The following is a 26,047-nucleotide window of genomic DNA, read 5'->3' as shown; positions in this document are numbered from 1 at the left end:
TAACATTGCGCTTATTCCCCACCTAGTGGTCAAAATTGGCAATTACATTTTAAAAACTTAAAAATTAGCATAACAACATAAATATTCCAACTGCAGTAGTAGTAATAATAATGATAGCATCTATTTTTGTCTGCCTCTAGTACAAATGGGTTTAACTCACGGGACAAAATAATCATTATTATTACTCTAACACAGTCTCAGAGTTAGTGCTTCTATGTACACTGGTAAGTACAATGCAAGTCAAAAGTGTTTGGACAGTGAACAATCTTCAGCATACCTGCTACATTTACACAGGTATCTTACATTTATAAGCATTTATATAAATAGGTAGTGTGCATGTTATTCATACAAATGCCGTCTGTACACAAGTTCCATGCACTGAATTGTACTAATTTGTAATGCACGTGTACATCTTATCTACAGATGCAGAACAAACCGTGGGGAGACAGGTGTAGGTGCAGATAAGCTGTCAGCGCTGCGCACGCACTGACAGACACATCCATACAGACAGACACACACTTTCAGCTAACTCAACAATACTCTCTGGTAGCGTCTCATTTAAAAAAAAAAAAAAGAACACTCCAACATTTTGGAGAGTTTCTCATTTGCCGTTTCAGCGGCGAGTGAGACGAGAAGACTGATGGCGTCGTGTCTGCGTGATCAGTACAGAGAACAGTCCTGGATTCGGTCGGTCTAGTTTGGCACAAAAAACTGGGAGCAGGGAGGAAACAAGTCTATCACGTTGCATCCTTTCAGCAGGTTAACCATCAACCCCTTGGAGAGCTGAAGTCGACATAAATTCATCTACCGTCAGATGATATTTTTAACTGCTGTATCTGTCCGCTTAACATCCCTGGGTATATTAGGTCAGTGATTCCCAACCGGGACCGGGACTACGTGTACACCAAGGTGTACTACTGCAGTTGTCAAGGGGTATTTGAAAAATCAGAAATAATGATGTGGTAATACGCATTCCCACTTTTTTGTGTTTAGGAGGAAAATAAATGCATTAATTGGATTAGATATTGGTGTGACGCTGATCTTCAGTATATTCTTTGTCACAGTAACCAATGACCTACCGACGATGAGGAGCCGACTGCACAAACCTGAGTCTACACTTTACAGATGTGCTCCGATCGTGAGCGAGTGAAACTGATCAAAGTGAGCAGAGAAGCGGAGATAAGTCGCCTAAAATAACGGGTAACTGGCTGAAATGTCTAGTGGTTGCTTCTCCAAGTAGTATTTAAAATTACTGTAAAAAAAATATCCACTTTATATAGTTAAAGGTGTTCTATAATATCCACTGGCTTTATAATAATAAAAAATATCAAAAAAAGTGTGAAATCAGATTTGGAACAGGAGTTGTCAAAGGAAGTATTTGAGCTCATCAGACGAAAAAAGGCTGAAAACCTCTGCATTAGGAAACGATGCGAATCAACGAGCAGGGCTGTTTTATGGCAGCAATGGAGTTTTAGAGGATTTGCTGCATCAGTGTCAGGCATTTAATTTGTTGGACCAGCCAAAAACAGACATCCCTGTCTTAAGTTTCCATTAAACGGGATTTTCCAGAAAATGTTATATGTTGATATCACAATATGAAATAAATGACATATCCTTTGATAGAGGATGTTATGGCCCACTCCAACCTGGGTTTTATTCAGAGGTGGAAGAGGTGAAGCTGACAACCTCATCAAGACAGGACCTTTGAAATGCAGCGTGTAGTCACTGCTCACAGCAGGTTTTTGCTTTCCTTTTTTTTTCTTCTGTACTGTGTTGGTTTATTATTTTATATCAATGAGCGGAGGTTAAGTAACAGCAAAACCTCTGTGCAACGTGAGGCGGTTCAACAGCAGCTCAAACTACATCCTCAGAAATGATCTCACAGTTGAATCAGCACCTCTTTCAAACCGCTTCAACACAAACTGAACATCAGAACCTTCATGAAGGGGATTTATTACAGGACTGTTGGATTAGAGTGGATCAGTTTTAGCCAGGTGTACCTAATAAACTGACAGAGTAACTCGCAATTGGCTGGTAAAACTATAATGTCTCGTTCTTTTTTCCTGTGCTTGTCAGTTACACACAGCATGTAAAGGTGACTAAGCTAAACGTTTTTTCCTGCTTCCAGTCTTTGTGCAAAGCTTGAGAAAAAAATAAAAAATACAAAAAAGGAGCTACTTCTGTACTGACCACTGAGCAAACTGAGTAATCCATCAATCTTCTCCTCTGACTCTAGTCAGGACAACACACAAGCGCATGTCCCAAAATGTCAGACTGTTCCTTTAAGAAGATTAAAGGGCAGTGGTAGAGTTGTCTTGGGTCCACCCAACAAAAAGATGGCAGTGTTTTTTTTGTTTTTTGTTTTATTGTCATATACAGAATCTTATCACTACAAATAAAAGAAATATGTTTTCAAGAACTCTTCCCTTGGTCGACTCCTGTGCTGTGCTCTCCCCGATCCCCCACCCCGCTGAACGTATGAAACACTTAGAAATCAAAAACTGGGTTTACAATTTACCGTTATTTACATAGTTACAGTGGTTTTTAAAGCACCGCTAGCCAAGTGGAAGCTCCACAACTGTTGCCAGTTGCTCAGTTCGATACAAACTGAGAACCAAAAAACATCAATTTCAGCGTCACCTCAACTTATACCAGCTCTGACAATGAACACCTGAAGGTCTCGGCCCGAACCTGAACCAGAAACAGGTCCCAAAGGCGACTCGCGTCCCCTGCAGTTAAACCAACTTACTACAAAGTCAATACTGTGCAATGGATTCAATGTGTTTGAACAAATAGACTCAAGGTTTTTTTGTGTTTTCTTGGATCTTACTCGATTCGACTCGTTCATTTTGGAAACCCATGGCTCATTTTCACACGTGGACGTGTTATTTGTCTGGCCTCGTTTTTTTGGACTGCGTTGTTTCATCACCATTACTGTGCAACTCACCCCCGACTACTGATCCTCAGGGTTTTTAATACTTGTGTGTTTCTGTATCATAAACCCTCGGCTGCTTATGACTCACTAAAAGGCATCCTCTCTTTCTTTTCACTTCAAGAAAGGAGAGCTTAAAATTTACTCTTAAAATATCTGGGTATGTTTTTTGTTTTTGTTTTTTTAACGATCAATTTTACTTTGCTCCAGCTCTGTGGAGCCTTTTCACACCAAAATTAAAACTAACCTCTCTGTGTGAAGTGGGTGTAGTTCTGCTTCTGTCCTCTGTATTGAGCTCAAACTCCTTGTAGCCCCGTTGGTTGCTCTTCTTTACAGAAGCAGAACGACGCTCTCGGATCGGATCAGAGAGCAGAACTCAGGCGGTTTCATGAGTAGGAGAGGTGAGAGCCGTTAGAAATGTGAGACGTGACCGACGTGCTCCGGCTGAGCCCTCCGTCGCTCCCCCCGCTGCCCCCCGGCCCCCCTGAGGCCGTCCTCCTCAGAGGCTGGGGGCTGTTCCTGAGGGCCATCAGACTGGGGCCCCTGACGCTCAGGCCCCCGCCTCCGTAGCCTCCCTGTGACGATGATGAGGAGGAGGCAGAGGAGGGAGGAGAGGAGGTGGAGAGGGAGATGGGGGGAGGTGGAGGTGGCGGTGGAAGCAGAGCCAGGGACTGGGAGGAGGCGTGGGTGGAGAGGTGGTGGTGGCCCTGGGAGTGATGGGAGTAGTGGCCCCCTCCTCCCACCCACTCCCTGGCCCGGTCGCGCTCCCGGCTTTCGCGGTCGTGGCCGTCGCGGTAGAGCTGCGGCGTGCTCTGGTGGTGTTGGTAGTGCTGGGGGAGGTAGTGCTGCTGGTGGTGGTGGTGGTGGTGGGAGGAGGAGGAGGAAGAGGGGTGCCCCCTGCCGCTCTTGTTCAGCTCGCTGTCCCTGCCGAGGCCGTGGGGGGAGTTGATGGACTCGGCGCGGCTGAAGCCTCCTCCGCCGTGGTTCTGACTGCGCCAGGACGGAGTCGCCACTGAGTTCTGCACGCTGTGGCTCCAGTGGCTGCCCGAGCGGGGGACGGGCCGTGACGGCCAGCCGCTGGACCCCGACGACGGGCTTGGGGTCGGGTAGCCCTGGTTGAAGGCCTCGGCCGGGATCCCGGTCAGCGCCATGTTGCTGAAGCCGAGCCGCATGCTCTCCGAGTCGAAGGCCTCGATCTCGTGAGCCTGACGCTCGAGCAGAGTCCGGATTCTCTCTGAACGCTCGTTCTGCAGAGACAGCATCTCCTCCTCGATCTGACAGAAACCAGAGACATTAGCAATGGATTCACCACAACAACAAAGTTTCTAGAGCTGAAACGATTAGTCAATTAATCAAACTGTCAATTAATGGAAACTTTATTTACAGGGCAGGTGGAACCAGAACAAAAAAAGCACACAACTGTAAAATGTCTTGACTGAATGTGTAGCCATTGTTACGGGTTCTGCTCTGGTTTTCACTGTTCTCTGCTCTTTTTGGAGAAGAGCTCCTTACATTAAATTTGAGCACTGCTCAGGAGGTGAGACTAAATCCAAGTTTCGTGTACTTTCATGGGTTGCCGGTTGTGCTGTCAATTGTGATCGCTCGTGCCACAACGGATACCGTTTTGCATACATAATAATTGGCAGAGAGGCTGCATGTCAAGAGCCACTTCACTGTACACACGTAAAACAATTCATTTAAAAAGGCTCTGACGTACGAGTCGTTAAATAGAAAGAGAAAAGAAAATGAAGAGTAGCCCCACTTCTTCCTCCGTTGTCAGTCACAGTGCAGTGAGTCGCATTGTCACCTTTTGGTCGTGTTCATCTGAAACACTTTTGTTTTGTACAATACGGTGGAGACACAAGGCAGAACCTGGAACCCAAAGTTTTTAAAAGTTCGTGTTATGGGTCATTATGCTTCCGCAATGGAAACGGGGCTTTAGTGTGGACATGGCCAAACTGGGCATTTGCTGTCCAACACTGACCTACACTTACCCTCACCTAGTTGGCTACTGAGTTTTTATCCAGCCAGACAAGCAGTAAACCAGCAGTCAACCATTATAAAACACTTAAAAGTTATAGGACAGTGTTGTGTCTGGGTTAAGCCCAGTGTAACAGAGTCACAATGTGAACTAGCTTGCAGGAATTCTTACCCTTTGCTCCAGCAGCGCTCGGCGGATGGACACCCGCTGCTCCAGGTCCTTCGCCTCTCGTTCGTGCTGGGTGTCGGTGTGGATCTTGATCTTGCTTTGATAGGCGTTCAGCAGCTCCAGCTCCTGCTGCAGCTGCATCCGCAGCACCTGGTACTCCGCCTCCTGGGTCTCATCCAGCCGCAGCTGCGGGGACAAACAGGGACGAGCCTCGGTATCAGTAGGGCACAATCTGTTCTGAGTGCTGACGCGACAACCATTATGAAAACAGCAGGACAACATGTCTCTGCGACCATCAGATTTGACGCGCAGAAATCTTTGGAACTACTTTTCCCTGGCATGACTATGATGGTCCTGATTTTGATCAGGTTTTACTTTCTTCCCTTTTTTAGTAAGACAGAAATGTTACTGTGTGAAAAATTCGCTGAACTCATTCAGCACTACTGTTGTGTATATGGCTGAAAAATGCAAACTCTAACGCTGCTGCTGCTGTTGTCACTTTGGTATCTTACTGTCTTATGTTTGTCCTTTCACTGGTTTCAGAACGTCTTGCTTTGCTTAGAGATAATTTATTACACCGAGCTGTGCGTAACATACCTGTTAATTTACAGATTTAGAGAATTAGAATGAGCATGAAACAATTAAAGCCTGATCCAAAAGTTGGTGCCTTTTGTTGATCTACCAGCTGCTGACGCTGACATGCGTCATTTTAGATCTGAAACAATTAATCAACTAGTCAACGGACAGAAAATCAATCGGCAACAAGTCTGATAACTGATTATTCCTTTAAGACCTTTATCAAGGAAAAATAAAACAAAAACAAAAAATTTGTTTGCAGCTTCTTAAATATAAGGATATGCGGCTTTACTCTCTTTTATAGCAACGTAAATTAAATGTTTGAACTTGCGATGGGCATTTACCACTATTCTAATTTCATTTTCAGCCATTTAATTATCTATAACTATTAATCATAACAATAATTGATGGATTACTCAATGAAAAAAAAATCATTAGTTGTAGCCCCAGTTCATGATTCGATTCTTATTTTTCTCCCAGCTTCGTTCTGATCAACACACTGAGGCGGCGCTGATGCTGTGAAAAGGTGCAGGTGTAGAAGGTGCGCGGAGGTTTCCTTGCCTTACTCACAGCCTGTGTGGACAGCATGTCGTTGATGGAGTGGTCGTACTGCTCGGCCAGGATGGCCAGCTTACGTGTTTGCTCCTCTTTGAGGCGTTTGAGGACGGCTTTGTGGTCGGATTTCGGAGTGCTCTCCAGCAGGTGGTTCCTCAGGGCTTTGTACTGACGAGTCTGGATCTTACAGGTCTCCTGGAACTGACGCTTAATCTGCAGCTCTTTGGACTGGAACAAGGAGTTAGAAAAATCACATTAGAAAAAAAAAAAAAAAAAAAAAAAAACCTTAACTTTGGGGGGTATTGACATTTTATTTTAACGATTTGATCATAACTTTGATCATAACATTATCTTTGATTGATTATAAGGTCAGAAATCTGAGGACTGAAGTGAATTCTTTTCAGTTCTGGTTCGATCACAGTCCCTTCGTACCTTGAGGCTCTTGGGCTGCTGGCGGACCTCCATGGCGTGTTTCTGTCTTAGCTCTTGTTCGCGACGCTTGTTGTACTCCATCTGGTTGGTCAGTTCAGTCTGGTGTTGTGTTCGGATCAGTTCGGCCCGAGTTCGTTGCACCGAGCTCAGCTGCCTGAACTCCAGCTCCTGGGTGGACTCGTGGTGTCGCAGCAGCATGGCGCACTCCAGATCCTTCTGGGTCTGCTTCTTGTTCAGGTCCTGGTGGGGGACGAGACACAAGTCAGACAGAGTTTTTTTTTTTTTTGTTTTGTTTTTAAATTCAGTCAGAGAGAAAAGAGAAAACCACTCAAAAAAAAACTGTCTCAGATGAGTGAAGTACATCTCCAGTTTTTTTTTAACCCTGAGGAGATTCGGGGTGAATTTCAGCTCTGAGCACGCTCTGTTGTACCTCTCTGAGCAGGTCCTGTTCCAGGTTGTGGCGAGCCAGCAGCATCTTCCTCTTGTACTGCCGACACTGCAGCTCGTAGTACTGCCTCTGCCTCCTGAGCAGGCTGGCCTCCTCCTCCGCCTGCATCTGCTGCAAACACTCCTTCTGACGGATCAACCACTCCTGCTTCTCACGCTTCGGAGTCGACTGGTTCTCGCTCAGCTCCTGTTTAGCGCAGGACAAGGAAAACTAGAATTTACCTCCCCGTGGTTGTTTGCCTCTGTCAACCAGTCAAGTTGCAGTTTACATCCATGTCTGTCTAGAATCTTATGTAGTGAAGACTGAAATAATTTAATAATAAAGATATTAAGTGTATTTTATCCCAATTTGTGTATGAATTCTTGAGTCAGACACAGACAGGTGGACTGTCCCTCCCACCGCTGCAAGAAATAATGGATTAATCCTGGAAGGCTATTGATGTAGTGCTCGCCCGCTTATGAAAGTAACAAGGGCAACTGTCCGACCAATGAGAATTTGGTCAGATGAGAGCATATCGACCGGGAGACCACACCCCTAAAAACACAGGTGTTGGTAGTCTGATAGTTGCTGAGGATAGAAGAGTAATGTTCAACATAGGTTAATACTATGAGAATATCCTGTAACTATGTGTTTTAGTATGTAGCCATGTTATTTTTATTTTTGACAGCAGATACCTGTATTTGTTGAATTAATTTGTAAAATCCCGCATCAACACGCATGTCTTCCAAACCCAAGGAGATTTGTTACATGGGTTAGCAGCTACTTAGAGGAACAGCTCAATAATTTGGACAATACAAATAATGTCACATCGAATCCTTGGAGTTGTTGGAAGGTATATCTTTCACTTTGATGGAGCTAGGCCATTAGCCTCCCCTCGGACCCATTTATGACATCAAACTCATTTGATTCTGGGTGAGATGGCAAAAAATACTTAAAAAAAAAAAACAAAAACAGATTTCTTTCTAATGCCCTTCTACACTGTGCTATTTTTGTCTGACCCAGATTAAAGTTGTTAAATTGACTACATTTATGTAAAAGATTTTGCCCAAAGTACTTTGCAATGTGTCTCTGATTCACACCGATGGCAGCGAGCTACAAGTCTACGCAAGGCACTTTAACTTTCACCTAAACACTGGGAGCAACTGGGGTTTAGTGTCGTGCTCGAGGACACTTTAATATGTGGACAGGAGAAGCCGGGGGTTAAATCGTTAACCCTGCCAGTAGTGCACAACCCTCTGTACGTAAATGCTGCCTTTCAATGCCATAAAGTCAGTAACATGTAACACAGCGCGCTCTGCTTTGGAAAGCATCGTCCAGCATCAACAGTGGTATCTGGATATGTGGATTGTTGGTTTAGTGTGACCTCATACCTCTTTCAGCTGCTCCTTGCGTTGGCGATACTGGCGTTTCTGCGACTCCAGTAAACTGGTCAGTTCCTTCTTCTGCTGGCCCAGTATGTGCTGCTGGAACTTCTTCTCCTCTGCCAGAGCTGCTTTTGTCTGCAGGACACGTAAAGAGGCCAGTTTTTGTCATTTAATGCCGCTTCCAGGCACTCTAATGAGAGGATTTGCTGTTTTTTCAGTTTTACATCATTATAAACTCAACACCTTTGGGTGTTAAGTTAAACCTTAGTCTGTGCTGGATGAAAATCTATAAACCAAAATGGGAGAGTACAGTACTTCTCAACAAGATCTCATTCTCCTACACACGTCCTTCAGGTGTGGATTAGACAACATGTAATTTTAATGGATAAGGCTGGCGATAGTCTCTTACTGGCAACAAATCCGATGAAAAGACCAAAACCAAAAATGTGTTGGTCAACATTGGCTGTAAAACTTCAGAACATGTTACAAATATATAGCCTCATTTTTAAACGTTAGAATATCACCAGACTCTACCAAAGTCAAAACATTTGAATTCTGCATTTACAAAACAACTGTACTTAAGAGAAACCATGTGAACAGGGTTTTCAGGTAAACAGGGTACTGGTGTGAATATGCTGAGTCTGCTGACATATTGAACCGTGTCTCAGTCTGTCACCTCTTTCTCCAGGATGGCCTGGTGCTTCTTGGACAGCTTGTCGGCCTCGGTGGAGAAGCTGTTCCTCTGGTTCTCCAGTTCTTTGTCCAGCTTCAGCTGGTGCTCATCCATCTCCGCCTTCAGCTTGTTCTCCAGCCCCATCAGCTGCTTCTGGTGCTGCCGCCTCATTCGCTTGTATCCGGACATCTGCTCTCGCAGCGCTGAGCCCTGCTCGTGTTCCTGGATCTGACGGGTCACCTGGAGGACAGAGATAAGAAAAAGATCAACACCGATGTTTGAGAATAGGAGTGAATCAGCTGTCCAGCAGAGGTCTGAGAAAGCAGATATGAAACCTGCTACACCTGCTGTAATAGCCGGTATACGGTACACAGATGTCCAAGAGCTGCAGCATGAAGGTATCTGTTTTGGAATCTGGACCTATCTTAAAAAGCATCAGGACTATAACATCACAGCTGTCAGCTACACATGACAGCTTTGAGTGACAGTGTACTAGGGAAAGAGAAACTAGAAAAATCAATAAAATACACAAATGAAGTCATGGTCATCTGCCCTTAAACCATGAAATAGTGGTTGGGTTTGTATGCTCACTGAGTTGACAGCACACTACACCACGGTCGAAGCTGCAAGGGGGATGAGGCCCTGCTGAGTAAACTTACCAAGGAAGCAGTTCGGATTGTGGCAAAGTGGTCACGGTTGCGATAGTAGGCTCGACGGCGTCCAGCTGAGGGAACCTGGGGTTGGTCCATCTCAGGCTGGTAAGGGTCGTCATAGATGTTATCCTGACCCTGAGGAGGAGGAGGAGGATGGTAGGGAAAAGGTCAGACACTTTTAATCTTGGACAACAAATGGGCTGACTAATTTAAACTATTCAATTAGTCGGTCCTGGCTGAAGCTGGTGTTTACCGTGGGCCGGTGGATGATGGAGCTGTTGGAGGTGACGGTGTGCTCGCCCTCCTGCATCATGGCCATCTCACTGCTGCTGTCATCAGAGGCGTCCGCCAGGCTGTTAACTGAGCTGCTCTGAGAACTGGCTGAGATGGACATACTGGGAACTGACTGGGAGCTCTCCATGCTGTTGACTGTACCTGTCTGCAGCAGGTACTGCTCCACCTCCTGACACAGACACAAACATACAGACAAGCAAACCTGATTTAGCATTATATTATTTATTTTTATATCATTTTTTTATTTTTTAAAAGGGTAATACGGCCTTCAAGTTATAATTTTTGTTTAGCTGAAGATGCAAAAATACGTGGACATGGGAGCCTCCCTGTGTGTCTTCATGTTCTAGTCCCATTTCCTCTCTCTCTAGTCTCTAGTCTTAGAATCTGACCATCACCTCTCCTTGTTCTCGATATTTCCTCCTTCCTCCCCCTCGTGCTCCACCCATTCTCTCCTCCCTCTATTCCATCTCCCTGGGCCCACTTTCCCTGGGGAACAGGTACCCCTGAGGCGCTCAGTTCCTCTGCCTGCTTTTCCATGGGAGGAGCCAGGGTCTAAATTAAGTTCTGGGGAGATGTGCTCCAAACAAAATAACCTTGGTAACACGAGACTTGTCGTGAACAGATTTGGACTGCGATTTTCTCATCCTCCCGTAGCCATCTGACAACGTAACAGTGTTTGGCTGGGTCATTTCATTTGGACGTCTGTAGACAGATCACTTTCCCAGTGGCCCATAGTCGGGTGACTGAGTTACTGCAGCCAGTCGATTCCTCTCTCACCCTCATTTCTCTCACATAATCATTTTCTCTGACAGTTCACAATTTTTAGACTTCAGTCTTTCTGAGCTCATCATCGGTGAGGGATGTGATTCTTGGCTGTTTGACAGATTTTCTCCCTGGTTCATTTCTGCAGCGAAGATGTCGGGAGACGCTAAGAACTCGTTTTCACACATCATGAATTTATTTCGTTTGTGGCGACACAACATGTTACACCATTCTACAGAAACTCCTGCAGGTTGAACTGCACTAAAAAAATAAATAAAAAAGAAGCATTTTTAAGGCTGATTAACTCAGAGACTCACTATAGATGGACTGGAAAAAACTCAGTAGTCTGGCAACATACCGAGGCTACAAATAACCCATAATGCAACACTCTGTAAAAGACGATGATTACACCGGTACTCTCTCCGTTTAAAAAGAATATCTGTTGTAATGAATGAACATGTAACTGTCTAGTCCTGAAATACAGGGCAATTCCCACTTTTTAAACCCAAGTTTCAGAAAAAAAACAAACTGTCTTATATCAGAGCCAATACGATATCCTCTCTCTCCAGAGAACTCTCAGCATAGTTGTTTCCATTCATTCAGTTTAGACCCAGCACCTAAGTCTTATAATGGTAGGGAAAATCCTGTACACTGGTGTTTTCTGGAACACTGTTATCCATCTGGCATTTCTAAACAATCCACAGCTGCAAACACATTGTTATGCTTGCAGTTCATGGCTGAAGATAATCAGGACGGAGCAGCCATGAGATTTAACGACAGATGGCCCGACAACCAAGTCCAGGCTTTGTTTTGTACAAATGATGTGAAAGCTGACTGTCGCACTTTTGCTACGTCAGTGGGGTAGTATTGTTAATCTTCCCAAGTTGTGGAATCAGAAATCCCATTGTGCTGGATTTTACCACCAGGAAAGTTCCTGGGCATTGGTTCTTGGGAAAGTTCCTAGAACGTCTGGTGGAAAAACACTTACAGACTTATTCCTGCTCCAGTTCCTCACCTCCTCATCCTCTCCTCCTTCGGACACAGGGCCGTTCTGCTGAGTCTCCTGGAAGAGGATCTTCTTCATCTTGCGGTACTGCAGGTTGTCCAGCTCCCGCACTGCATCCTTGGTTCGTGCAATCAGGTCCATGATCACCGTCAGCGGACGCTCACGGCACAAGAACCGATGCTAAAGAAGAAAAAAAAAAAGAAAAGGACCGATGAACATCAGCACAATTACACTGCATAACAGTTGTTACACTAATGTTATTCACGCATGTTTTGATAAGCTGGTACTGGGTCCTAGCTCTGTTTGTTCTCACATTCAGCAGCACGTCCGAGGTAGGCCGGTCCTGGGGAATCTTCTGTAGGCAAGAGTCAACAAAGTTGCGGAAGGAATCAGACCTGCAGAAAAATATGGGATCATCATATTAGTGAATAAAATTGACTCATGGAGAAGCTTGAGAAATGAGTAAAAGCGCAGCCATGGTCACTAATAATCACTAAAGTCCTTCATGTCCTCTGAGGAGAGAAATGCATTCATATTTAGTTCTTTAAGCCCATTATCCAAAATAAAGCATACATTTTAAAGTTATTAAATATTGTTTTCTCTCTGTCACGACCAGTGGCGGAAGAAGTACTCAGATATTTTGCTACACTGTTAAAAAAAAAAAAAAAAAAGTCTTGCTTTTAAAATGTTAAAGTAGCTTAGTATTATCAGCAAAATGTACTTAAAATACCAAAGGTAAAGGTACTAAATACAGAGGGAAAAATTAGGAGTGGGATGAGTAATGTCAGACTGGAGATAATGGTCATAACATACACAAAGCAACAGGTTCTGAAGAACAAACATTTTGTTTTGTGCTGGGAGCCGGTTGTTTGTTGATGTTGACAGACTCGATTTCAAAGCCAACGCTAGCTAGGGGGGAGCGGAAGAGAGGCACTGAGGCGAGGCACTAGCAAGTCCTTTACATAGAAATCCGTCCAAAGGCTGTTACAGACAAACCACGAAAGTCGGGGATGGTCTCAATTTTTTAAGTTACGTTACAATCTGTTCACACACCGAAATTAAACTAGGAACAGATTGGCTGGAAGAGACAAAGAGATGTTCTCACCAGTGGTTGGACTGGAGGATGGGGCTTTCATTCTGAGCGATGTGATATAAGGCACTCATAGCATTCATATTGAACAGTGGGGGCTTCCTCTCAGCTGTGGAAAGAAAGAGCACAGAGTCCAGATTTTTACTGTCAAATATTTTCAAGTCCGGATTGAACCGCATATACACGTGTGTGCTCGTCTAAGAATCCACAGGTCATACCCAGCTCTATGCAGGTGATGCCCAGCGACCAGACGTCCACCTTGCCATCGTACTGGCCCTCATCCATGGCCAAGATCACCTCTGGAGCCATCCTAAAACAAGACGCAAAGCAGAGATCAATGATAGAGGAAATGGAAAAATCTCAGCGTTCTGCCATCGAATCTGCCTTGTTCTGTTAACTCTAGTTGTACCCACAACCACACGAAATGTTAAATACATTCAACATGTCATGTAGTCAGATTCAGCCCTTAAAACCGTCTTTTTCTTAAAACAAGATAAAACTGAAACAAGACCAACTCTGGCAGGCAGCTGCACTACTATCTAAGATATGACAGTGGAATTTTATCAGAAACTGGGGAAATCATCTCACCACACAGCCAGGTTTTTCCCTCATTTTTGGAAACTAGGATTTAGGGCCTGATAAGAAGTCAGATGACTGGATAAGATTACATTTTTAAAGAAGGTGGAATGATGCTGTAAACACCCTGTATCAGCCAGTTTCTGCATGTTTGTGCTCACTGATTAAATGTAATTGGTATCGAAGACACCAGGTTTTATTTGAGCGCTCACCAGTAGGGAGTCCCCACGAAGGAGTTGGCCGGAGCCACGATTGAGGCAGAACCAAAGTCCCCGAGTTTGACCTGACCAGGCTCCGTTAGCAGGATGTTGCCCGCTTTCACGTCCCTGCAAAAGAAGATCCCACCTTAGTGCTCACAGGGATTATTACATACACAAATTTGCCACCTGTAGTTTTCTAAAACATAGATATATCATTGTTTAATTAAATTTGATGTCTCACAGCCCTGGGACAAGGGACAATGAAACTCAAAGTCAACTTATTCACACTGTATTGTAGAGGCTGGCAATCATTTCAGTTTGTCGTAGCATGTATGTACACTTGTTCTACCCGTCTGGTAAAAAAACATTGTCAATATACACTCTGCTGCCAGTTGACTATTTACTGTACTGTGTTACAAAGAGGCGTTTCTCTTATTTAGCCTGGGGCGGACGGAATAATAAAGCCACTCTCATTATAACACAATGCAGTTCAACAGCACCACAAACTGCAGCCTCCGAAAACGGCCATAAAATTGAATCAACACTTCTCTAAAACAATTTCAGCCCTAACTAAACATTATAACCTTCATTAAGGAGGATCTATTACAGGACTGCTGTATTGAACTGCATTAGCTTTAGCTAGGTGTACCTAATAAAATGACAACTGAGTGTATGTGCATTTGTAAAAAATCTAAGTTTGATTGATTGCCGATGAACGTTTCTATGTATATTTGCCTGAAATCACACCAATAATTCTGCACAAGGAACTGAAGACCAGAAATACAAAGCTACGTTTAGAAACAGTGACTGTTGATTCTAATCCGATACACTTCACGTGTGTATTGTTGAGGACCCAAGGAAGGGCAGCGTCGACTTCTGTGAAGGTTTTTGGATGAGTGGTTCTCGTGAAAGCTAACAAGCATGTTTTGAACAGGCACCGCACTGGTGAATATAGACAGACCCAAAACTTGGGAATGATATATCGATCTTAACGTTGAACATGAGGCACCTGACACACAAGCATTTTCCAGGATTTGTTGCTGTAAACTGTTATGATAAATAATACTAATAAATATTCAAGTGTTGTTGCCAGAAAAGCTCAAATGTGAGGATCCAACACAGTGAAAAAGATTTTACCTGTGAATCATATTGTGAGAATGAAGATATGCCAATCCCTGCAGTGCACCGTGGGTAATAGCAGCTATTTCAACCTCCTGGAGCGGCTTTTTGTGAACTGTAAAGAAAAAGAGTAAAAGAAGAGTCAAACAACAGGAGACTGTTAAATAATAATGTCTTTAAAAATGAGCACTGATCTCCAAAGTTAGTGTCGATTCACAGAGTCCAGAATTGATTCGTTTTGATTCGATTCCCGATGATTCAGTCACATCAGATAAATATTAATGTTGCGTGAAGCACTTCTCAGAATTTACCCCGGGAATTTCTTCTACATTCAACAAGTGAGCAACACTCGTTTCATCGAATATAAAAACACATTATAGGCTAAATCGTATACACATTTCCCAATTTTGAAATTGTGGACCAGGGATTTATTTTCCGTGGCAAATACACAACTAAAACATGACACGTCTATATTATTGGGTCTACATATGCAAAACAGTTGAGCAACAACTCAACTCATTTCTTTTAAAAATGCCGTCCCATACAGCTAACACGTGGACTGTCAGTAACAGATGCTTCAGCTGAGTACAGACGTCCACTGTAATGATCAGTGAGAGCACAGACAGGACAGAAATTGAAAGTCTGCTCACTAATTCATCTGCTCTGCTTGAGTTGACAGGACGTCACCCTGAGATCTGCAGACAGCTGTTAGCTGGTGTTCGCTCCCCAGCGGGGACAGACAGATTAAAGCAGAGTCACACACTGTTCACTCCGATTCCAGGGCCTCAACTCTCGTATCCAGAGATAATATCTCTTCGACAAACTCAAACTGAGCCCAGATCAGCCTGCAGAGGCTTTTTTGAGTCTGTCCCTCTGGTACATGTCCAGAGTCAGTGAACGTCCTCCAGTTTACCAAGTTGTCCTGGCTCCAGGCCAAGGCTCATCTACGCTACTTTGTAACTTAAATCAACTTTTTGTTCTCACTGTGATAACTCCATTTTCACAAAGTGGACGTTTTACACATCACGCATTCATGACTGATCCACTAACAACAAGTAACCACTGCGCGCACACAACATTTAGCACAGATGTACGTGTTTCCTGAGAAAAGACAGAATAGCAAAGATCGATATTGGAATTTTAAGAATCGACACTGGATCATTCAAATAAAAATCTCAATTCAACTGACCTTCAAGGAGGTCTGAGGCCGAGCCGAGGCAGTACTCCATCACCAGCTGGGGGAGAGACAATTTAAACAGGATGATCAGCAGACACACATGTATTATTTATTTGAACACACATTTCTCATTTTCATCCCAGCAACAAACGACACAGATGTAAATGCTGTCATGCGGAGGTTGCCAGATACTTCGTGTGCACATCTGCTCTTTCACAAATGACTGAGACTGGGACAGTGACGCGTGACCACGTGACAGGCTTACAAGTTACAACTACGCTCGCAAGATGTGGAAAAAGTCGAGGGTCTGGAATAAATTTCAAATTTGTGAAGATGACCCCCAAAATGACCAAGGAAACAGGCATATCACAAATCTCGGAGTTTGGCATATCACTTGAAAACTGTAGCAGCTAAGCCGTTTAGCAGAATTTTCTTTTTCTATTATGTCTGTGCGACTTGCATGCTAACAAAGTATGATTCCGAAGCCTGATTTCATGCTTCGCCCCCCTTGAATCGTGGAGCTTGAAATTGACGGCTAATGACACTAATACTTACTGATGGACATAAAACTTACCCATGCTGTGTGTTCTTTCAGGTAACATCCCCGGTACTCAATAGTGTTAGGGTGGCGAAGTTTCTGCAGAAACTTCACCTCTTTAATGATGTCCTGCCATTTCTGCACATGAACACAAACACTCAGTCCTTACCCGGTATTTTTCAGAACATTTTGCCAGAGAAACTGAGAAAAAGTATGGGGATGGAGGGACTTTAAAATCTACAAGGAAATTTTGATTTCTTTCTAGTTTGTCACCTCGTTTGTCTGCTTGCCGCTGTACGACATTTTCTTGATGGCCACCACCTCATTGTTGCGCACATCTCGGGCCTGTGGGACAACAGAAACAGAAACATTTAGACAAGCGTACCGAAGAAATCACGTTACTCAGGGAAAACAGGTTACACAGGTAACAGTTGTTTTTTAAACCTTTATTTATTCAGGAAAGTTTCACTGGGATCCAAGATCTCTTCTGCAGGAACACCCCTCACACAGGTCACACCTTGAAGCCGACAAGTACAACCATGTTCTGATCTGCTCCCCCTGAACTGCTCCACTGGAGCAGTTGTGGCTAAGGGCTTTGCTCTAAGGCACCTCGGTGGTGGTAATGAGGAAGGGTGCTGTTTCTTTCACTTTCCCTGCCCAGATTTATCATACAACAGCCAATTTTTCAGGGATGGAAACAGAGTTATTGTGACTTCTAGAGGTTACTTCGTACAAGTTTTGGTTTTGGCTGAATAGTATTAATTATGTTGAATGAGAGGATGTATCCCTACAGGTAAAGATCTCTCCTTTTACCTGCTGCACATGCGTAGATGTAAAACGCTGATTAGAAATGTTTACACATGTTCAAGAAATCAGCAATCTCCTGGAGAAATCAGGTTTCCCTAATCACCTACCCTGATTACAGAAACCGGGTTTCTCATTTAGGTTACATTTAAGAAATGAGCTTACTGGATAAAAACAACTTTAACCTGGTTACTAACCTGGTGTGTGTAAATACGAACGGGAACTAACAATAACACTATAATCTTTGTGGCCCAGTATTCATCTGTTATTGCAAAGTACAGAACAAGGGCACCATCACATGAGAACCAGTTACCTCTATTATGGGATTTTCCTTTAGATTCTGTTTGAGTCAGGGCAACCTAACAACGTGAACAATAGGCTTCACCTCTTTAAATGCTCAACATCATCCATTAGTGACGGTAATCCGAAATCTGGTATTTCCTCGATCACAGCAACCGATAAACATGTTTCTGTTGTCTTTTCTAGAGTAGAGGGTGCAAGTTAATTTTTTTGGTGGTACTCAGTGAGCCCAGAACAAAGACATACACAATGATCCATTTGTGAACCAAACTACATTATTTATTTTTGGATAAAATGCTTATATTGTCACAAAGCTATTTCAAACGTTTAATCCTCCAATGGGCTTAATCCTAAATCCCAAATGAGGATGCTGCTATCAGACACCAGACAAAGTCATGTTGCTCTGTGATGACACTGACAACGTGGAGTCCTACCCCGGACTGTAAACAACTAAATGATGAATCATTAATGTTTCTACTGAGAATAATTCCTAGAAAATAGTATTAAAATATTGAAACAAGCCTGTAGATTTGTACGACCTTCTTAAAAACAACATTTTAAACACTAAATGAGGTTGCTTTAATCCCTGACTGATGTTGTCAGCGGTCATTGAAGGACACACTGAGTGTGGGGGAAAATACAGTATAAACCACTTAAACGGATGCAAATTGATGCCCATCGTCTATTTTTGCAGCACATCTCTAATGGGCTTTTAAGGATCCTCTGAAACTCAGACATGCAGCGTGGCAGTGAACACTGTGGAGGTGTTAGTCTACCGCACAGCCTGAAGATTATTTTACAGGTACAATGAGATGCACATCTTCGTACATACACATGTTGTGTTCCCACTGTTTTCTTAATTAGGTGGGGAACATTTCAGATTGACAGTTTCTTTATTAACGACCAAATGCAGATACGACTGAGTAAAGGTGGATACCTCTCAGGCCTCCTGGGCTCAGTTTGCAATTCCAAGGGAAGTGCTTGAAAAATCAGATCAAGATTTTAACTATATGATTTTCTGCTACATAATCTCAGCACCAAGCAGCAGGAACGCAAAATATCTTGTTGCTTTATACTGACACACAAAACAGGAAACTCCCTACAAACAAGTGGATTTTTTCAGCTTTGTTCTGCTCATTTACGGGTGTTTCCGACAGCTGGAGAAACAGTTTACCAATTAAAGCTTTGTAGGTGAGGTTAAGAATGTCAACCTCATGTTTTTACCTAGCTACATCTATGAAATACAGACAGAAACGTGGCAACGCCGACAAAACAGCAGTTCCGTAACAGTTGTTAAATTCTACGATTCTTCTGAAGGGCACAACATTACATTTACCGTTTTTCGCAAACACTACCATAGCTTTCTGTTGACTGAAAATTGCACCAGTAGGATGAATACGTAAATTTCTACTGAATCAACTGACTTAAACAAAATACCCCCCCCTTTACACACAAAATTGGCTGAAGCTGCCAACACACTCCATCGCAGCTTCTTCTTGGACAGTCGAATAGCTTCGAATGGCCTTTATACTCTGTCCAAACTGCTCGTCAGATAGCTTAGAAACCCCTTCCCACACACCTTAGTGACGTTGGATTGGGGGGGTCCCCTGTATCAAACCATCTCTGTAACTTTCTGAAAACAATGACCCCACGTTAACATCCACATCATGCTGCGATTGGTCAGCTGTGTGGAGGTGAGACAGGAGCCAGCGTTTGCAATTCTGTCTCAAAATGTGCACCATTATCCCCGTTTTTAAAAAGGTATCAGGTCTCCTTCTCTGTGATGACCACCTTAAACTCTCCATTTCTAGTGGAGTCGACGGCACGTCTTACTTACACACCACAAACCGCTCCTCAACTCTAAAATTTGGTCGTGAAAAACCTTAAAATAGCTGTTAATTGTCACTGCTTACACCGTTTCCTGTCGATTGAATATGATGCCAGTCTCTCCTGGCTTTACACACAAAATTGACATGAAGACAATGTCAGGCTGAATGGAAGAAGTGGGAAGAAAGGCTGATACAGTCTGATTATTAGACTGTATCAAGTTCACAGATCACTCTGAATTACTGCGATTACTGCCAAAAGGCGATGTCATACTCACAAAATACACTGCTCCGAAGCTGCCGTGGCCGATCTCGCGGAGGTCAGCAAACAGCTTCTCCGGGTCATCTTTGCAGAAGAGATCTGCCACCTCCGGGTCTTTCAGATTGCCCGCCCGTGCACTCGAGGGCATGGCCAGGGCCTGGGAAACAGGAGAGGCCACAGGTTAATACTGGGAGACTGCTGTGATATGTGGAAATGCGCAGGATCAAAACCAGGAGACAACATCCAGGTCTCTGTTGTAATACCGAGAGCTTGTTTTGGTGTGGTTTTAGTAATCAACACTTCAAAATTTGCTTCTTTCCTGATGCATTTGAAGCCCGGCCTGTAAGATTTTTCACTGGAGCTGTAACAATTAATCAATCAACAAAACTAACCAGTAACAATTTTGATATTCAATCAATTGTTTAAGAAATTTGTCAAGCTAAAATACTGAACATGTAGCGTTTCTAGTTTCTGAAATCTCAAATGTTTCTGTTTTTCTTTGTTTCACATCACAATTCATCGCATTTCTATAACTTTTGAACTGCTGCTCAGACAAAATGAGCTTTATGAAGACATCACACCATACCTGAAAATATCGGCAAATGTTAATCATTTTGATTGATGTGTTCAAACAACTGCCAATCTATTGACTGAAAATTGCAGATCGCAGCACATTCCTGTCCTGCCTTTTAAATGTTGGTGGAGGGACTATCCTTTGATTCAAATTTGGATCATGGACTTTGTGCCCATGAAGGTTGTGACGCGTCTTGTTTTCCACTTCAGACGGGCAGACATGCTGGAAAATTCATTCTTGTACTCTTGTAAAGTGACCCATTTGCAAAATCCCCACATGTGCATCAAAACAGAAACTTGATTAGCTTCCATTACACTCCTTGTCTCAAAAATTCTGTAATATGTCAGGTATGTAATGACTGCCTGCTTTTGGCGCGACACCTCTATGGTGCTAGAAAAACAGCTGTTCCCACAGTTGATCAGCCTCGGACAGTTATTTCTGACAAGCTATGACATGAAGAAGGCCAACAGTTACAGAGGAAACCAGGATGTTTACCCGCGAGAGCCCTGAAAAACTGGCGAGAGTGAGTTACAAACAGAGAAACAATGCAGAGAAAAGAGTGACATCAACAGCAGAGAGGGAGTACTGATGTGGGGGAAACAAAATGGCAGCTGGTTTTCACAAAGTGCACTTCAACATGAATGGATTTCAATTATTAACTGTTCAGTTTGTCCTGGAACTTGTGACGTCAAATGCATAAATAATGTGAACGTTATGAAAACAGCTTCCAAAATAAGAACACACAGCAACAGACAGCTTTTCGATTTCATTGAGTCTAACTGCTAATATTGTGTGTCTCTTTGTGTATTAAAAATGAAAAATATAATGACAGATCTGTCAAAAAAGGGAGCTGATACTATACTTAATCCATATTTAGATAAAACTGTAATTAATACAAACATTGGGTATTTTGTTTAAAATATACTAGTACAGAAGGGCTGAAAGACCTGACAAATACAAGTAATACATCTGCAACTAATGATTACTTTTATTATAGATTTAACCATCAGTTCTTGCCCTGATTAATCGATGACTCATTTTGTCTATAAAATGTGGGAATGTAGTGAAAAAAAAGTCGGTTTTATTTCCAATAACCAAAATTTACATCTTGTTATATTCACCCAACGGTCCAAAAACCAATGGTGCTCAGCTTACAATGGTATTTATAAGGTATAAGGCAGGTATAAGGCAGATCATGGATTAAATGACCAATCATTTCACCTCAAATATAAACAATCAAAATGTTACTAAAGATACCCAATATAATTTCCCAGGACAGAAGTTGTCATATTAAAATTGCTTGTTTAGTCTAACCAACGGTGCAAAACACAAAGATATTCAGTTTAACACAGAAAACAGACAAGAGCACATTTAAGATGCTGGAACCAGTGAAGTGTTCCTCATGCTTGCTTGAAAAACTACTTTAAAATGATTGATTCTCAAGAGTGTTACCCACTAATTTTCTCAATCAAATAATTGTTTCGGCTCTAAATGCAAATTTTAGAAAGAAAGCTATCTAATACTGACCTCATGATGTTACTAAACTTTACTATCAAGATAATTATTTAAAAAGGATTTTGTATTTTCTGACAGAAATGTATTAATTAATCTCGTTTAACCAACTATGTTTACTCTAATATGTGTTGTACAGGACAAGAACAGGGTGACATCAGTTGATTTCAGGGTGAGGAGGAACCGTGAGAAAAATCACTTTGTCCATATAGTGCTTTTTCTGAGCGCAAGTGTATTTTTTCAATTGTTCCCAAGGAGGACAGAGTGCAGGCAAATGCCTAGAGAATCCTTTTGTACTAAATTAAAAAAAAATAATTAAAAATTACCGCAAATAGCGACCAACAGTCCAAAACCAAAAATGTTCCATTTAATCTCAAGTATGACAAAGAAAAGCATGATAACCTAACATTTGAGAAACTAGAACTATGAAATATTTGCCATTTTTGGCTCGAAAAATTACTAACATGATTAACCAATTATCGAAATAATTGTAGATTAATTTTTTGACGATCAGTTAATTGAATAAACACTGCAACTCTAAAATAAACAGCTCGCCAGCGGGGCAAAAAGAAGAAAATAAGTCTTTACATAGATTAAATTACATGCATGACACTTGTGTTGTCTAATGCATCTGGAGATCACAGAGCAGCAGAAAGCTAAACTGACAGCATTACAGCTCTTCACCATGACGGTCCAACTCAAATCAAAGATTGGTATAAATAAATAATTGAAAATCCAAAGATGAGCCAAGCTGAGCTTCAAATCAAATCATCTGACTAAATCAGCCGATTGAATATAATCCCAGTGCTCACTGACAAATGCAACATGATTTTACAATGGGGTCGATGTGGATGCTCATCCTTGGGTGTCAGCTGGAGCCCCGAGGAGAGCCGACAACATAACAAGGCCTCTGTGATCTGGTAAATGCATGAAAGCACGGCCTAAGGGTTCCTGTTTAATGCAGTACTGTAAGGCTTGTTCCTTATAAAGCACTGCCATCTAAACGCGCTTGTAAATCTGTGCTAGACGAGGAGACAGATTCCCACCCTCCCACCCCCCCGACCCAACATTCCTTCAAAACACAGTGAACCAATTTCCATTTATATATTAAGTGGCACTCTGTGGCCTGATGGTGTTCCATCCACGGCAAAGAAGCAGGCGCCTGCAGCTACTGTATACAGCCAGGAGAAAAACAACCAATCTGAAAAAGGTGAAAGACTGTAATGTACAGAAAGAACAGCAAATTTTTCCAGATTAGAGAAAGAAATGGGGCATCCTAATTACATGAAGTTTACACTGTAACTGTGATGTTATTGGTTCAGATCTGGCCTGGGCTTTTATCATGTAAATTCCCTTTCACATTTTCAATCACGCTACAATATAAATTTTCACAATAAAATGGTAGTATGCCACGGAAATAATTGCAACCTTCAAATGGGGTCATGTTAACCATATTAAGAGTCCATATAATTGACTCTGATATTGTGGTATTCATGACTAAATGGAAATTTTCTGAAAGCCCAAGTTCATGTATTGGGACATATACTGTCACTATTGTTGTCTACTGTCTTCTGATCCCCAAGCTTCATGCTGAAATGCAAAAACCACCAAATCATTCACCATTTTCAAATGAGACGATGTCTTGTGGTATCTATTTTTGTCATTTTCCAAGGAACAGGGTTGTTCTTGCAAGTTTAAACACACAGAAGTGGGGAAGCAAGTTTCCTCAACTTCCTACGTGGAAAAAACAAACTCACACAAGTTCAATCAAGTTAAATTTAAAGACAGCATAAGCAGCACCAAAAAACAGAGAGGGGAAAAAGGAAACAGAGCCCCAGACAGTTCTTTTTAAACATAAAGGATGACGTGAAATTTGGTGTGTCAGTGGTGCCAGATGACCAAGATCACATGGCTGAACTCAGCCCCGACTTGGAAAACGTTTGACATGAAAGAAGCCCGTTGTTGTGAGTGTGTAAGACTTACACGAGGCGCGTATAAATGCATTTATTAGAACCATTAAACACCTCCAAAAACTAACTCGGGGCGATTTCTCACTTAAAAAAATAAAAACACAAAAGGCTGAATCACAGGCAACGAGGGATCAACAATTTTCACTAGGCGTGGTCCGAACTTTTAGGAAAAGCTCATATTGCAGAATAAACACTGAAACGTACTCAAACTGCATCACTTATGGCAATGAATATATGTAAACTGAACTGTAATATTGCAAATTCCAAACTACTCATAGCAATGGGAGCACACAAACTGAAAAACTAACGCTTTTTTGTGATTCGATGCAAAGCCTCCCAAGCCACACAGACTTTAAATAAAGCTGAATCTCTCCAAAGTTATTAAGGGGGAAATAAGGACACTCAAGATGTGTGGCTTTGATTTAAGTTTAAAGCGTCACATCAACCTCTGCCTTAAAAACGGAAACCTCTAATCTATTAAGTTAGATTTGTTTGGACACTGCAACACTGAATGGCCTCCAGCCCAGACTGATAAATACCTGATCGACAGAAATCTCTGTGATCCAGCTGGTAACAAACACTTTGGCCTGTAACATCATGTCTCTCAGCAGCCCAACTGGTCACATTTTCACAAGGCTGAAATTTTGTCTGTTCTGGTTAAAGACAGACATTTAAATCCAGGATTCAGTCCTCCTCGATACAACTCGCCGCATCACATAAAAACTATGTTGTTTATTTGTCAGGTTGGGCGATTTTGATATCGTTGGCATATGGTGATAAAATGTTGATGTGGGAGAAGGTAATCCTACATGACAGCAGATAATGTTAACTAGAGCTGAAACGATCCCTTGATTGATTGAAAAAAACAAAACAAAAAAAACAAAAACAATTTAGATTGATTTTTCAAGCAAACATTGTGAAAACTGATCCTTACTTGCTGATTTCAGCCTCTCGAAGGAGAAAACTTCCTTCTTTCCTTTAGCACACATCAGTCAGCAATCACATATCATTGCTGACTGCTTATTTGGGGGTTTTGCAACTTTTGGTCGAACAAAAAAAAAAAGAAGAAGAAAAGAAGGGGGGATTTGGAGACGTAATCTTCAGGTCAGCAAATTTTTTGATGTAGTCAGACTAAACGAATTAATCGGAAAACTAATCTGCAGATTGATTTTAAGGAAAATAATCGTTGGCTGCAGCCCTGATGTTAACATTACTGGGTTTTCGCAGAGGTGATGAACAGAACCACAGCACCCTGTTTGATCACGTCTGTCCCAAATAAGCTTTCTGTTGCCGAATTCTCGCTCAATTGTGCATCTTAACGGTCTGCTCGGCATGCAGAGCAAAAACGTTAAATTCGGCCGAACAAATGAATAAATTAAAACAAAACCACCCATCGCGGATGAGCTGGAAGCTAACGGTCAGCTGTAGTAAATTTAAACTGTTTCTCGTATTACTCAAGGCCTCTGAAAATAAATCAAAGACCATTGGGCGTCCCCGGACCCAAGTTTGAAAAACCTCTGGAACAGCTAACTGGGTTAGCTAGGTCTGAAGCTAGCCGGGTAGCTAAGCTAATGTAGCGTTACTTACCGCGGCTTATTGTGGTTCCGCTCTGGACCGAAAAACAACTGTTAGCAGCAGAGCTAACGAGCCTCTATCCTCATAGCCCGGGTTTCTTCTCAGCAGATAATCAAACCGACGTTCGGTCCATTCCCACTGAGGTCCCTCCCGATTTCAGAGCAACAGTGAAATTAATTAACGGTTTCAAAATCACGCTGTCTGAAATAAAAACTTTAAGCTCCCCGGTTGTCTCTCTAACGTTACTGGGTTACTAGCCCTTAGCTAATTGGCTAGCTTAGCTTTATCAGCTTGAAGCTACCGTTAACATTAGCTGTCCTGCGGGGTGTGGCTGGCTTTTCTCCGCGGTGCCCCGATTCCAAGCATATTGTCCATTCACACCAAATATTTTTAAAATATAGTCATAAAATTGGTCTCAAACTCTGCGCCCCATCCTGAGGCTGGACTTGTTTCTCAAACCGTTTTTGTTCTAGCTAAATACAAGATGGCACAGACTGGTGGGGCGGGACTCAAGTGTTGACCGGAAACTGGTTGTTCCGTTTCCTGTGAGATTTCCACTTCACAAATAAAAGGGTATAAATAAATCGACCCAGATTAATAATCTAGTAAAAACGCTCGAAGGCTCGATTTAATGATTATTTTTTACAAGACTCCATATCTTTTAGTCACATTTCATAAAG

General features: G+C 42.5%; 1 protein-coding gene across 4 annotated transcripts; it reads right to left on the bottom strand.

Annotated features, from left to right (window-relative positions):
* Positions 1 to 3,110: 3,110 nt before the first annotated feature.
* On the bottom strand, positions 3,111 to 25,907 carry LOC120786453 (serine/threonine-protein kinase TAO2-like). Of its 4 annotated transcripts, none has more exons than XM_040121915.1 (20): positions 25,380 to 25,907; positions 19,753 to 19,893; positions 16,818 to 16,889; positions 16,581 to 16,682; positions 16,019 to 16,064; positions 14,848 to 14,944; positions 13,723 to 13,836; positions 13,153 to 13,244; positions 12,950 to 13,043; positions 12,158 to 12,239; positions 11,827 to 12,024; positions 10,036 to 10,245; positions 9,789 to 9,917; positions 9,133 to 9,369; positions 8,463 to 8,591; positions 7,075 to 7,278; positions 6,645 to 6,884; positions 6,219 to 6,440; positions 5,085 to 5,267; positions 3,111 to 4,206 (listed from the first exon to the last, which is right to left on the bottom strand). In XM_040121915.1, exons 2-20 carry the CDS (start codon positions 19,882 to 19,884, stop codon positions 3,319 to 3,321), a joined length of 3,471 nt encoding a protein of 1,156 aa, XP_039977849.1. In that variant the 5' UTR covers positions 19,885 to 19,893; positions 25,380 to 25,907; the 3' UTR covers positions 3,111 to 3,318. The 4 variants fall into 4 exon arrangements, with proteins under 4 accessions (XP_039977849.1, XP_039977858.1, XP_039977868.1 ...); XM_040121924.1 differs by having other exon boundaries at positions 6,228 to 6,440; XM_040121934.1 differs by having other exon boundaries at positions 11,854 to 12,024.
* Between the last annotated feature and the right edge of the window lie 140 nt (positions 25,908 to 26,047).

This window comes from Xiphias gladius, chromosome 3 (genome assembly GCF_016859285.1).
Source record: "Xiphias gladius isolate SHS-SW01 ecotype Sanya breed wild chromosome 3, ASM1685928v1, whole genome shotgun sequence".
NCBI lineage: Eukaryota > Metazoa > Chordata > Actinopteri > Istiophoriformes > Xiphiidae > Xiphias > Xiphias gladius.
The sequence above is the reverse complement of the archived record's forward strand: the minus strand, read 5'-3'. Positions and strand labels throughout refer to the sequence as shown.